Here is a 15,664-nt window from a genome sequence, read left to right as displayed (position 1 = left end):
GTCCCTTGTTTAATTAATATCCTCCTTCACTCTGTTTCTATCCACGGTCTCTCTGAGTTTTATTTTGGAGGTCCGAAATAAGTGTAGAATCCCCCAAAAAATATCCTGTTCTGTAGTGATGATGCTTTAGTTTGAGAATTATGCTCATGAATATTTTTGGAGAGAAGAGAAAAGGGGGCCAAAATAGCATCGGAGCTGATGCTGCAGAGATCTTTACCTTTTTAAAGGTTGAATCATTTGCATAACTTGAGTGAATGTTGAAAGGTTACATTTAAACGTTGTGTGTGTGTGTGTGTGTGTGTGTGTGTGTGTGTGTGTGTGTGTGTGTGTGTGTGTGTGTGTGTGTGTGTGTGTGTGTGTGTGTGTGTGTGTGTGTGTGTGTGACACAGGTAGCAAAGGACACAAGCATGTATTTTACATCTTTCAATACCTGAATCACATGTGTGGATGACAAAGCAACCAGAATAAAAGTGATATTTTTCTGGAATATCATTACCATAATTTTGACATCTACAGTTTAGCATTGTGTCAAGAAGATATAGTGCCCGAAAGCACTTTTGAAAGGGCTATTTGTTATTCTGTGCAGAGCTTTGCATGTGGTATGCACAGGACAAATTAGCACAAACTATAAAAAGAATGCCTGCAGGTTGGAAATGTTTGCCTTTGCAGGACCGTCTGTTCCATTTGCTGTCCTGTTGAACCCTTTTTTTTAAGTACAGTTCCAAATAGTTTTACATGCAGTGTTAGCTCCTAGAATGAAAACATTGTTGTTTAAATTGAACAGTTTCAGCAAATGATGGCATCAAAAATACTGTCACATATAGAAACTCAACTAGAGCCCAACTGAAATCTGAAGGCAGGGTCGATGAAATGAACAGGAAGAAAAATGTTGGAACACTCACAGAAGACTGAAAAGACGAACCGGCGGGGACTGACGGGGGCACACAGACTAAATACAGAGGGGAATGCAGGATAATAACACACTGGTCTAATTTATCCAGATGGGACCATAGACTGTATAGGGTGGGACAGGTAATCACAAAGGGGGAGAAACCAGACAAAGACAGGAATTAAAGCTCTTTGAAATGAGAAACAATGGTGGCCATAAAATAAGAGGATATAACTTGAAAAGTACAAACAGAAAAACCATGAACAGAGATCTTGTCGACAAATTCAGGTCTTGGGATTTAAAAAGGGATTGATTATTTCAAGCATTTTCTTCATATTAAAGGGATAGTCAACTGAAAAATGAAAATTCACTCATTATCCGCTCACCACTATGCCGATGGAGGCGTGGGTGAAGTATTTAGAGTCCGCAAAACACTTGTTATGGTCATCATTGATTTCAATTGTATCGGAATCAACTGCAACGCTGTTTGTGTTTCGTGGACTCAAGCACTTCACCCACCCCTCCATCGGCATAGTGAGTCGTTTGCCTTGAGTTTGGCATTAGATGTTTGCACTGGTGGCAAGGTTCCTGGGTCTTTGGTGCTAGAGGGGATAAATCAGTGATTCGTCTTCCTTTTGCATTGAAATTTTACCCAAAATGTTGGTATTCAGTCATTGATTTTTTACATCTCTTTTTTTCATGAATTAAATTGTCATCATGGGGATGTTGGGGATCTTGGGGATTTGTTTTGATTCATCCACAAGGAACTTTAGATATCTGCTAGATATCGAATGACTAAAATAGAGGTGATACGTTATGTCCCTTCTCCCAGTCCAAATACTGCATAATATCCACCGTACACTGGTACCTATTCTTCTTCTTGTTCCGTTCGTCTTTTTTGCGGGTGGTAATCCAACGTCAAGGTGTGCATTACCATCCACTGGGCTATACCCACTGGATCTCCCTCTTCTTCCTCACTGCTACACCGATCTCCTAACTGCTCTTTTACTTTTCATTACTTCACACCCCCCAACGGGGCACATGTATACATATTAATTCTGCTTCCTGTTTATGGCAGTTGACAACAAAAAGGAGACCAAAGGTAGCGTACCAACTAAGGGGAAGGGAGATCAAGGCCAAAGCATCAAAGTGGTAAGTTCAGTAAATTAATCTGGGCCTCCCAGATACACACAGCAATATTACTTTTACCTTCTATCAGCATAGGCAATTATTTGAATTCCTCTCGCCTCTCTTTTAAGTGTGGGAATTCAATCAATTACATGATGTGTTTTCATAAAGATGCTATTTCTAGCTTCCGAGCAGTGATCCTCTGTCATGCATCACGTCTGTTTTTCTCCATCTCCCCCATCTCTTTGCTTCCATCGCTCTCGCTGTCTCCTCAGTTGAAAAATCCATACGTATAATCTCTCTGCTAACTGGTGTTTGGAGATGTACATGTCCTAGAATCAATATTAGCCTGTGTTTATATATGTTCTTAGCTAACTACTGCTTTGTATTAACATCCTTAACCCAGATCTCCCCTGTTGACACATGCAACTTGAAATGTATCTTTTTTGAGCAAGTATTTATAAGCGTCTTGTTAAATATTATGTCTATTTCTGAATGACTTGTGAAGAGGCCGTTCTAAACCTGCCTTTTTGAATGGGCTGTTTTCTTGTCCTGTGTCAATGCTCCAGAGCTACTTCAGAATTATCCCTTGTCAGTAGTGAGTCCTCCTCAAACAGTGACTTTATATTGTTTGTCGCTGGACGTTGTGTGTCCATTATTAAATTAAAGGAATTCACTTTGTTGTAGTTTACATGTGAGGTTTATATATAAGAAGAATGTTTTAGTGAACTACTGTTAGTCTTTCATACATCGCATGTCGACTATTTCAGAGGTCTGTTAAGCAATCGACACAATCTTCAAACCCAAGTTCACAACTGCTTTTAATTCAGCTTGATAAAGCATTGCTGCGACAAGATGAAGAGCGTGCTTAAGCTTTGTAGTCATACTGTGAAAGAGAGAGCAGTTCTATGAATAATTGTTGACATGCTGGAGATGAATGTTTGTGTCTCGGCCCAATATGGTGAAATAAAATAAAATGATGATCATTGTGTGGCGGCAAAATCGCATAGATCTCACCACTCCTTTTTCTTGAAGAATTAACAATACACAGAACAAGTGTGAAGTAGATAAGATGACAGTTCACGAGGTACGTGTTCCACAGAGAGACAGGAACTTGTAGCTGTAAGACTGTAGAACAGGGTGGCAGTCTTTTTCAAAGATGATTATTCTTAACACACCTCTACAGATATTGTCGACCCTGACAATGTGGGAATCTTTGGTAAGTAAATGTTCACATCTTACTGTACCTACTGTTATGGATGAAAATATAGTGCTTTGTGGAAGATATATTGGGCTGTTGCTTATGATCCATTGTATTGCAGTATAGTTCAAGCTGCTTTTATGTCAGTGTCTATGTGGGTGGTGTGCACTGGACCAAAGTTTTACCAGAGGAAATCTTGCAGTGGGCCCTCTTTCTAAGATAAAGGCTATCTTTATGTCGTATAGCAGCCAAATGGCTCAGTATGTGATCCTCTCAGCATCGAGCCTTTTAAAGCATCCTTCATTTACATTTACAGTGAACTATTTTAGAAAAATTTCCAAATTACTTTTTTCACCTGCCGCAAGTGGAAGTTTCATTTTTTTTTTTTGTCTGTATGCGGAACAGATGGGACCAGTCTGAGCACAAGGATGAAGGAGATATTGGAAACCCACAGCAACCAACTCACCTATCCGTGGGAGGGCTTCATGGGCAGCAAAGAAACGCCCAGGTTAGAACCTTCAAGTACAGAACCTTTAATTTCGAGAAAATCAATGCAGCATGTCCATCTAGTCACTCTTCACTTCACCTAATCCCTTTTGCTCTGCCGTCTCTCTCATATCTGTCAAGTCCGTCCGAGATGGAGCAGCTGCTTTGCAAAAGCAGCGCCTTCATTTACCTGGGAAAGGAGCGCTTCATGATAAATGTTCCACCTGTCAAACTAGCAGCCCTCAATCTATCTGGTAATGTACACACATGCACTGCATTTTGTCTGCATGGTTTATAATGGGTTCTGAGAAGGTTTTTTTTGTGAATGAATAGAATGTGAAATTAAGGATTCACAGCATGCTGGACATATCCATGTTAATATATAAATGGACAGGAACATGTTGCTCAGGTCTGATACTCATAATGTTTCAGTTTATGCAGACATAACACCAGCAACATGGACGAACTAAATGTCTAACACCGCTGCATAAAAAAACAAACTAAATAGTATTTCCATCGCTTCAATTGCTGTTAATATCATCAATTAACTGGGGTTGTCAGTAAAAAAAAGCATATTAAATTTTTTATTTTTAAATGTGAATAGCTCAGGACGCATGAGCTCTTTCACTGCATGGGGACCCTCTAAAAACAAAAATAATCAATATAAATTCAATATGAAAAGAGTGACAGAGAACTAGTCCGTTTCATCAAAGGAAGGACACAAATTAAATAAATGTTGATTTGTTTGATGTAATGTCACCATCAACAATTACATAGGTCCCTATACGCGTTGCTTTCACTATGTAATGAAGACATTTCACAAACAAACAGGAAGAGTATAGAGCTTTTATTTTCCCAAATAGCTGTCTGCAGCTTGGCCCAGTAGAATGAAATGACGGGCAGTGCTGTGACTAATAGAAACAAAAGGATATATGGAGATATTGAATAGGGTTCAAAAGTGGCATTCAGTTGGTATTATTTCTACAAGATCGGTAAGCCTCAGTTTTACTCTTCATCTACCAAAACACTGAAAAGGGAAAACAAATCCGATATTTGCGATATCAGGGCCATTGGTAATACAACTTTTAAACACTAAGGGTGAAAAAGTTGAAAAGTTGTCTGTGTACACTTGAATGAAATTGTACAACATCTTGTGTTTTCTAAAACATTTGAAACAGTTACACAGGAAGAAAATTGATAATTGGCAAAATAGTGCAATGAATGAATTGGGAGCAGAGCTGTGATTATGTAAGCACTAAATGGGACAGTAGACTTAATCTCCTCAAACACATCCATCTTTCATTTGTTGAGTGGTATATTTAGAAAAAGCCCTGATTTGCCATGTGAAATCAATGAGGTTTTACTTTCAGATGCTTTTACTTGCTCAAATTTCCCCAGAAGTTCACCTCTAAAAATGTGTGATCTGAGAATACATAATGATGATTAATGATTGTGTATTTATAGTTGAGCAGCAATTGCAATTGAAATCTGACTGCATTGCTCATATAGTAACTTTACATAAGCGTTAATTACACATGCTTATCATAATAATCAAGACAGAATCATTTCAGCCCAGACTCAGTGTTGTCTCAGTTGATAAATGAGTGCATTTCATGTAGCCTCTTTGATAAGAGTTTTTACTTTGGAGTCATGAAAGAACTCCTGAACATTGTCATTTATTTACAGTCAGGGGAAAGGAAGTCTCTCAACCCTACTCCCCTCTTCTCAATTTTCTGACAAGGCCTTATCCCTTCTACTCTTTAAATAAATAATAACCTGCCTTTGAGCTCTTATGCCTTCAAAAAAAGGTATTGCACAAAACAACTATGGCCTCATGTTCAGTGCTCCTTTCTTCTCCTTCACCATCGAACAAAGGGATGGGCGGACTCTCCGATGTGAGTGATAGTGTCAGGCTGTCCTTAGCCATCGCCCCAGGCCAGACATATGTGGCACCCAGTAGCCTGCCGTTATTGCTGCTAACTATAGTGTCACTGACAGCAGGGTCTGCACTGTTCCTACTTAATTGGCCACCAAGACATGATGAGACGATGGCAGATTTGTGTTTTCTGAGAAAAAAAAGGTGTCATTCAGTACACATTGCACCATCTGCACTGGTCTCTTCGTCTTGTTTAGGTATTATGCGTATTTATAGAAGGAGTATTTGTTTTTGAGCAGGACCCTTGGAGGACAAAGCTTAAGGAACCAAACACTGATTTGACAATACCTGCACGTACGGGAGCCTCATATCAGAGATGGTGTTGGGTTTCGTTTGGCTTTCCTCCGATACCGGTGCTAAATTTATACAATTATGGTACCGAAATGGTGCCAGAACTTTCCTTTGAAAAAAAAAAAGCACAGAAAGTCGATCACAGATAAAAATGGCTTTTTTTTATTGCTTTGGCAAATTTAAATTTAATACGTTAGCTGTTAACAGTTAAAGGATACATAATTTAAATATAAAATCTAAAGAAGTGTAAAACTCTTCACATATCCACATAACAAAATCATTTAATAAATACAAATTTAGACCAACAGTGTCATTGCTTAATACAGCACAATTATCTAGCTCCAAACCTTCCATCAATTGTCCCCCCACTGCTGGAGCCAGGGACATCCACACTGCCAGCTAATAGGCTTGGGATGTCACGCAAACAGTCAAACACAATGCAAACACAATTCATCTGTGCGCAATTAAGTTTGTCCTCATCCTCCCTTCACACAAAACTGTTTTCAGACAATTGCTGCACTTCCCAGACACACTTTAGATACGGACCATTTACTTTGGACCATTTAGCTTTTTACGCTGTGTCCAACATCACACAATCATTCACTAACCTTATGATTCACTATGTAGAGACTTCCATGTCGAGGATTATATAGTGAGCTCATCTTGTTTGCCACAGTTTGTGCTGTGATGCGCTGCTCTGCTCGTATTTACATTTGTACGACAGGTTGGGCTGTTCCTGCTGCCCTCTCTCCTCGAGTCTCCCCACTGGCAGCACAATGTAGGGTGATATATATGATCAGTGAGTGATCGTGGTCTGGTAGGTACCGGCCCTGTACCCAAGCCTAATCAGAGTCTACTGCTGTTGTAGCTCTGCACCCTGAGCTGTGTCTCGCTTCAGATACACACATATGATTCTTAGTGAATGGGAAGAAGGCTAGAACAGCTGCATGGCACTGGAGAGCGTAACTGCTGGAGAGAAGAGAGTGGACAGTGGATGTCCTAACTTACATAAACCTGGTGTCAGACACAAGGGTCACACAGCTTATCTACAGTCAATGTTCTAGTCCAAGCGCTTGTACAGTAAAAGCCTGTCTCTGTGCTCTTACATGACTGAATTGTGTTGAAGTAACAGTTTACTGTGCTTGATAGTCCTGCTAAAAGCTTCTTTGGCCTTGTGGCAAGATTTACCACATTATTCTACTCTTTTTGTTTGAAGTACACTGAAAGCTTCATCCAAAGGCACATGGCAAGTATATGTCATGTTTTAGTGAATAAATGGAGTTACATATAATTTCCTTTTTTGTAGCCAGAGTAGCACTCTGTCTTTTGCGTCAGAGTGATTTCTGGAAATTTTACAAATAAATAAAAGCAGATCAAAGCAGTCTAGTCTCAAATATAAAACCTCTCACTCTCTAATACATCAATCACTACCTCGTGATGACACACACCAGCCCGAAGAGCGCTGCACTAGTAAAGTTTAAAAGTTTGAGACAAAACACAGCTGATCCACATTGTGTTAGGAAAGAAGAGTTATGGAATTTGTCGAACAGAAAGTTCAAGTTTGAATCCATCAGTCCAGCTTAATTTGGCAGTGCCTGTTATTACTTGTGGTTATTGTAAGTGAAATCCGACAACAAACACTTCTTGAGCAGCCGCGTTTTCCACAATACAAGCGCAGCGGGTGCATCTGTTTACAGTGCAACCTTAGAAGTTGTTTGGTGCTGTATTAGAGTCCTGAGTCAGTATGTGGCCTTTTCATGGATGGCACTCATTAGAGCCCACACCTCCGCCAAGGCCCAACACACACATCAGATTTTTTTTCATCAAGATCCCTGAATTATCCCTTGGGAAATCAATGAAATCCATGAAAACACCTAATCTCACAATGTTAAAGAAAGGGATAAAACTCCCAGATCCGGCCCCTGAAGTGGATCTTCAACTAATCGAATGGGTTCTCCCCCGACCCACACCGCAGCCTGTCTCCAAGTTTCATTGTAATATGTCTTGTAGTTTTCAATCGTACTAAAACAAATATAGACCATCAACAAACAATTTGGTTTTGGGATTTGTTTTATTTTTGTATGGCTGTTAATGAATAGCTTCCTTTTATTAAAAGCTTTATTTTATTCTGCTGCTAGATAATCCTGTTTTTCTCCTTAGAGTGCCGGATCGCTCTGCTCTTTGAGCAGCTTCTGAACAACAGCAGCATTCACTGCAACTCAATCCTCGACACGCACAGGAGGTAACAAAGTAGCTTAATTCAATGAAGCTCCTACTGAATTTGAACACATTTCATCTCACTCCGTCTTTTCTTTTACACTCCTAATGTCTTTGTGCATTCTCTTTACTGGAGTGACAACTGATGTCTGTGTTTGGCAGTGTTGTGGTTTCACCTCTTCCTCCCTCTAATAATGTCACGGTTTCTCTCCTTTCCAGTGGAGGAGATTTTGCCCTGGAGAAACCCCTCGAGACGGCTCTGCTGTTGAGTCTGTGTGGTGTCGGTTGTGTTGTCCTCAATCAGTGGCACAGCAGTCTTCAACATAACACGCACAATATGGCCACTGTTCTTGATAGTAGGTTTCAGATATAATAGAGTCTCTAATTTATCATTGTATCTAATACATTGCACTTAAATGTTTTTAAATGTGTTGCAGATCTACTGGGGGTGAGACAGACCTCAGGTCAGACCATCCACACCTTGAGGAGAAGGAACAGTTCAGACATCCCACAATGCAAGGACAAAGGATCACATGGTACTGACCCGTATATGTACTCCCATTTATTTCTATTCAGACTTGGGTTTATTTGCAAAGAGGGAAACATCAAGCGGAATTCTCTAAGTTTTCAATCCATCAATGCTGAGTGTCAATATATCTCTCATGCGTAGAACAGTAATTACAGCTTCCCCTGGTTTTCCTCTGCAGATACGGTTCTCCTCACTGACTCAAAGGAAGAAGATGTTCACCACAAAATGGCTCTTAAGCCATCAGCCTTCAACTGTGTTCTTTATGGACTCCCTCACTTAATTTTCAAGTGATACAGTTCTGATCCACTTATATTTCCCAGCTCACAAGGATTTCAGGCAGATGTGTAAGCCAGCTTTGCAAATAATACTGTATGCAAAACAACTACTGAGTAATGAGTGGGTTACAAGTTTCATTAAAAAGGATACACCACTTCCATTGTCTACTACATGATTTTATGAGACTAGACTAGATTTATACTTTTTGTTTTTAAGATTGTTTGCACTATACACGGCAGACGGATGATGACAATGTGGAATATGCATGACTCCTTCATATAAACCCAGAGCTCTCAATGCTCTCAGAACGGGAAGCTTACAGAGATACACCCTATACACGGCTTGTAATATTAAAATATCAATGTTACTGTCGACCATAGTGCTGACAAAATTTACTTTTAGGGATTTCTGTGTTGCAGATTAGGCTCAATATATCGAGTCTTTAAAACAATGCGACTGCCTCCCCTTACGTTGCTTTAGCCCTGACCAGGAAGGTGACAGGAACAACTTCCAGCGATTGGAGAAGAACCAACGGGCAGGAAGGAGGAAGCGTGAGGCCGATAGGGAGCAGCATGGACCTGTGCCTGGCCGAAAGAGGATAGTGTCTAGGTGTCTCTCTGCTTCCTGGATTTTGTAGAGAGGAGATTCACTGCTTCAACTCAGCGATCTTCTGCCAGAAGGCGAGCTAAGTACAGCCATGATAATGTAAGGAGAGAGTCTGCAGATGAGGCCTGATCACCTTGGGAGAATTCTTTCAATGTTGGAACAAATGTTCACTTAGACTCACAGATTAACTGAATAGATTTGGGTGGTCAAAACAAACCGAAACAATAACTAATTAGATGTCAATGTTCAAAAGTAAGGATCATGCTGACCTCATATTATTGTGAATGTGATATGTAAGGACAAACTGCTTGGCACAGGCATACGTGCTGTGATGAAATACATTAATGAGACATTGCAATGCGAGCGTAATCCTTTGATTTCTTCCTGTGTTGCACAAAACGTTAATTTAGCAGCTTGGTAATTAAGAAATAAACCCCTTCTGAAAAAAATCGCATTAGTCTAAGAACTGCGTAACCTGAGCGTTGAAGTGGCGCCCTACTTATTGTGATTCTCTCCAGTTCTCTCCTCAAACTGCACTGAAAGCAGGATCTGGTTCAGCAGAGGGTAAAAACACATAATACCTTCTGGTTTTGTTGAAAAAAGCACTGTTATTGTGCTGTCTCTCAATTATATATGAGCTTCTAATGGGCTCTAGGCTCATATCGCTGGCTTGTCAGATGACAAATTTGTATTGATTCAGCCAGTCCCCGATACCCTGTCCGCAGCAGCATTCAGACTCAAGCAACTCTGCTCATGTCTGCATAGCTGATGTCTAGACGGTTTGTTCTTCAGCAGCTGACACTCTGCTGCCAGACCAACCCATCTGCTGCCCTTATTCTGATAAATAACTACTGCTAACTGACAGTCTCAGTTTGTCTATTCAGACGGGGACAACTTAGGTTTTCACCCCTCTTGGCAGACAGCAGATTCTCTCTCTTGCTGTTTGGCTCCCAAATCCCACACAAACTGTTTGGAGATATTGTCAGTGATAAAAACTGTATAGATGCAGTATAAAATTCCCATTTTACAAATACTTTTTTTGACATTTTGTGTCTATGCTTTTACTTCCTTTTTCTTCATCAAAGTTGATTCAAGCCATGCTTATTTATCAGAGCTACAACTAAAGGTGTCATGATTCAGCTTTGTTTTAATTAATTGACATACTGAAATCTATGATGGAGTATTAGGGTTGAAGAGAAAACTGTATTCAGCGATTTTGAGAATAGTCATATTATTATTAGGAAAAAGTAAGAATTTTATCTTATGAACTTTTGTAGAGAAAATCAGGGCTGACAAGGTCTGACAAATAACATAAAACTTTTAAAAGATTGTGCAAGAAACTGGGTCCATTTTGAAGCAAGAATCCCACAGACTTAAGGTAATTTGCCTCTTGTGAAGGAAGAAATGTTTGGTAGTTGAAGACTGTATATCAATGCTTATATATGTGTGATATTCAAGGGGTTTCATAGTTTTACATTCAGATTGGTTTAAGACTTTGGATCTGAGAGAGTGAATTTTCGCCAAATACGGGTTCTCCTTGCTACTTATTTCTTAACAACTTTTTTTTCTATAGTCTCTTATTATGACCAGTTTTGTAACCTTTTTCATTAACATGGATTTTATTCTCTATTGTGGTGGTTGAATTACTGTTGAACATTTCAAAACAGTGGCACATGGAGCATACTGGTACTACTACAAACCACTACAGACACATTAATAGAGATTTTGTTGTGTCCTACAGCTCATGTTTTAATTTATCATGGTTTGTTTGACCAAAAAGAAGAACTACAGCCAGGGGATGTTCTTCTACATTCTGTTGTTTGACCTTTATCGCCACTGTCTGTAACTCAGTTGGTCTCCAAGAGCTCTGCGCTGTGCAGTAGGACTTACTACACACTAGAGTTAATACTACCTCAGTAAGCATCATTCCAACTGTGATGCTGTGGGGGTCCTGTAAATATTGATATGGTAGCAGGAGCCTCATTGGGTTCATACAGAGGAAGTAAACTGAGGATTTACTTAAGACTGAATCGAAGAGGGAATGGAAGTTTTCCCTTTATTAGATCTAGTTGACTGAGTTAGGGTAAAGTAAGATTGGAACTTCTGTGGCAAAGAATTTCTATTTAAGAGTGACCTTTTTTGTTTGTGTGTGGGTCCTTGCAGGAGGGAAAAGGAAAATGACAAACACTTCCATTGAGACGGGATTCACATCCTCTTGTCGGCGTCAACAATATAGTATTTTTTGTTGTACTTGCAGCTGGTATAGCTGAGGATCAGTGTTTCTGTAGTCCAACCTGTGCCCTGACACTTGACTCTGTTTTCATTTTCCATGTCTTTACACATTTTGTACATTATATGCAACAGGGGTTGAAATCTCGATTTGGTGAATTATTATAGCATAACAATTCAAAACGAAATCTTGTTTGATTATTTATGGTGTATGTGAAAGTATACAAATGTTAAAATATGCCAGCATGCGACAATCCTTCTATCTGAATAAGAAAAGTTAGATTTTGTGTTATTAATCAACTATAATCACAGATTAAATGTTTTGTTTCTGCGGGAAAAAAGCGAGGCTGGTGTTGGGCACCTGCATTTTGCTGTCCTAGTCGTTTGCTCCAGTGATTCTATTCAGAATAGAAGAGGATTAATACAGATTTTTCCACAAGTTGTCAAAGACGTCCCTCCGATCTGTCTGTCTACCAGTCAAGAAACCGGGAACAACTTATTTCACATTATCGCAAAATACAGAAAAGTCTATCCTAAGAGGCTGAAACCAGAAAATGTTTGGTATTTTCACTGCAAAAAAAATTATTTGTATGAACAGGAAACCGTCTGCTCATTGTTCTCTATAAAAAGTATATTACTCTGACCTAGAGTCTCTTGAGAGGACTCTCCACTTTGGCAGCCTATTGTCCACAACCTCTGTCATATTCCCCCTTTGTGTTGGTCAGTCAGATAATCTCAAGGCCACGTTATATGTCAAAGACACTGCCCCAAATACAAACAGTATCTCCCTGACATCTTTCAAATTTTCTTTGTCTTTTCTCAAAGAAAAATTTTAATGTATTCACAATCTATTAACATTCACAATCGAAATCTGTTAACCAGTTAATTTGCTGTAGAGGTCCTGGCCAGATAAAACCCAAATTCAATCTACGGGCCTTGTGTCCTTGGCCCAGGTTTGACCTTTGCACTCCCACATCTGGACTGACTCTGGCTGCTGTCCTCCATCCTTGTGTGTGCCTGAATTGGTCTAAATGTAGGAGAAGCATCGGACAGTCATGCTGTACATGGTACAGGGCTGAGAAACTGGGATCTTACAGAACCAGAAGAAACATGAATATAAAGCCTAGGTATTCATAAAGTATATTTTGCTTTCCTTTGGGAAGAGCCAGTCTAGCTGCCTCCCTATACTCCAATATCAATTCCCTTCTATTCTTTCTGTTTTAAAAGAAAAAGAGGGAGAGAGGCATTCCAATTCACCGGGCATGACCAGCTTCTTGCCCCACCATCTTAGAGCAGGAAGCAACGTTACCAAGACAAATGAGATGCAACTCCTGTTTGTGTAGGCGTGAGCTGCATAATGTAGGGATGCTGCCTGTCTGGCAGTGGGTGCAAGGGCAGATATAGAGAGTATCTGAGTAGGTGCATGATTCTCAACATGTGGAATACCAATGTCTGCTATATACCGCATGCAAGCCAGAACAGCTGATGTGAGTAGGTCTGCCTGTACGACTTATCCTTTCCCCACCATCACCCGTTTTGAGCCAGTCCACAAACTTTGTGCTAACTGGGGTAAGCAATGTTGGGCTGCATGACTGTGATGCACAGCCATTCTGTCATGCAAGGTTGACGGACGAAGCTGAAATACAGGAAGCCTGCGCTACTTTATTCAAGGTCTAAGCGGCCTGTCTGCGAACCATGGTTGTCCACACGGAGCTCTGATTTATAGTAACACTGCATCTGACAGCCACCTTTCCTTGACTCAGTTTGGGGGGTTTGTTAAAATAAAAGGTCTGTTTTTGTCTGGCGTTGCAGAAAAATTCACATTACAGACCTTCCATTAAGTCTACGACCGGGCTGCCCTACACCAGATTAACTATCATGTCTGGTTGATATTAGGCAAATTGAAGACAATATGTGACTAATTTGAAGGATCCAGCTCCAATAAACAGAGAAGGCTTCAGACTGAAGCCAGATTTTTTCATCTGCTTATGCTTGGTTGATCTTGGCATAGTCAACCCGACACATCACTACTACAATTAGAGCCCAGCTCACAAAGGACATCATGGATCCTGGGCTCTATGTTTTATGTTGAACACTCTTACTGCCTCCTGTTTTTATCATGTAGCAAGGTTGCGCTAGAAGCCCTTACCAAATCCAAAACAGAGCAGTAAAGCAGAGTGATTGCCTCTTCACTTTGAGCGGGGAGGAGAAACACATCCAGTCATCAAACATAATTGTATTACCAGCGAGTCCCCTTACAGTTTCACTGCGTGGCATGATTTGGGCTCCTCACATTTGGTCTCCAGTCACATAATCATATTAACCAAGCTAAGAAATGCAGTTACACCGTATAATCAGATCAGAACAGCAGGGGTTGTAGCTCAGCCTGAACACACAAATTTGTATTGATTTTATAATTGAATGTGTTGAGAGATGCTGTGCACAATAACTTTCTGTTCTCATGTGGCTGAAGTGGGTTTTCTACTTTATGTCCAAGATCACATGATGGCCATTCGTTTCTAGTGAGTTTCTAGGAGAATGGCGGGGAGGAAAATGTTTTAATTACAAGTCTCATTATTTGACGCTACAGGAATTTATGAGGAGCAGTATGAACCATAGTCCAAACAACGAGCACCATGTTAAACAAAAACTATTATTTTAGTGCAGAATGCTTGTCTTCTTTTAGGAGCCGGTCGACCACTTTCTGAACAAAAATGTTCTGAGCAATCTCAGAGTCACAGAGGACACACATACCCTATATGCAATGGAGTCCACTTTGAAGGAAGTCTAGGATTTGGCGGAACCAGATCCCATACAGTGTCAAAGCACTGCCTGAGGCTCTAAGTATCCCCTCCCAGATAGCCTACTTCATGAATAATGCAGCTTTGGCCTTCATGTTTCGGAAACACAATGCACTCACCAAACAGCAAGGTGTTGTTCAGCTATTCCTGTTATCAATGCTCTCAAAGCCCGGTTTGATGTCAAGCTTAAATACATGCCTACGCCATATCAATGTCATGTTGTCCAACATCAGCTTCGCCGTCGGATGGGTACTCAGTCAGTAACCAAGAGCAACTCATTCTGAAGTTCTTGTTCTGTTGTATGTATAAATGCTGAAAAGCTCAATTTGTATTCATACCACAATCCTCAGATGGGGGCAGTTTACTCTCGTGCTGGGGACTGAAAGAGCAGTTGAGTGAGTTCAGCTATTAAAGGGAACAATAATAATAATATTTTCAGTCAGAAAAGGCAATAATCCACAGTACCATCGGCGTCTCTTCAAAAGTGAAAGTTGTTTCTATGCCACCAGAGATAGGTGATAATTATTATTTAGCTTTTTGTTTAAATTAATTTTGTCATACTTCCGTTTCAATACATAGTGTAATGGACAAAGAAATAAAAAATTATTCAAATGCTCAAAAAAAAAACCTTGATAACAGGTGACAGATTACTGGAAAAAACTGAATTAATGAGCAGAGTAGTATAATTATTGCTTCCATACAGGGCAAGATGGGTCACTTAACAGTTTGATAAGTATGATAATTGCATGATTTACAAGCAATGGTTTCATAGCCGGAAGCTTTCAAGCATAATTAACACCTCTGTATCACCCCTCTAAAATAAAATAGTGAATGTCTTTGAATTCTAACTATTTTCATATTCCTTAAACTTCTCTTAAGCAGTCTCGTTCTCGTACAGTCAGGCACCAGCATCCACAGTATTGAGAAAGATTCTGTCAATCCTTTCCGTGTCCAGGCTGGCTGAGGTTTCCATGTGTTGAGTCAAATGACGCCGCAGGCTCCTCTCCTGGTGGTGCCACTCCATAAACTCCTTCAAGCTTCAGGTGTACACCGAACCCCTCCTGGACCCGAACGA

At 40.1% G+C, this 15,664-nt stretch overlaps 1 protein-coding gene across 1 annotated transcript in view; it reads left to right on the top strand.

Annotated features, from left to right (window-relative positions):
* LOC128453811 (cilia- and flagella-associated protein 46) overlaps window positions 1-9,555 on the top strand; it is a 77,740-nt gene extending 68,185 nt beyond the window's left edge. Inside the window, 9 exon segments of the mRNA XM_053436901.1 lie at window positions 1,968-2,073; window positions 2,420-2,454; window positions 3,204-3,236; window positions 3,624-3,726; window positions 3,846-3,958; window positions 8,092-8,173; window positions 8,368-8,504; window positions 8,586-8,684; window positions 9,434-9,555. Coding sequence (XP_053292876.1) covers window positions 1,968-2,073; window positions 2,420-2,454; window positions 3,204-3,236; window positions 3,624-3,726; window positions 3,846-3,958; window positions 8,092-8,173; window positions 8,368-8,504; window positions 8,586-8,684; window positions 9,434-9,555 — 830 coding nt within the window.
* Window positions 9,556-15,664: the final 6,109 nt, after the last annotated feature.

The sequence above is a fragment of the Pleuronectes platessa genome, chromosome 12, assembly GCF_947347685.1.
Source record: "Pleuronectes platessa chromosome 12, fPlePla1.1, whole genome shotgun sequence".
Taxonomy (NCBI): domain Eukaryota; kingdom Metazoa; phylum Chordata; class Actinopteri; order Pleuronectiformes; family Pleuronectidae; genus Pleuronectes; species Pleuronectes platessa.
The sequence above is the reverse complement of the archived record's forward strand: the minus strand, read 5'-3'. Positions and strand labels throughout refer to the sequence as shown.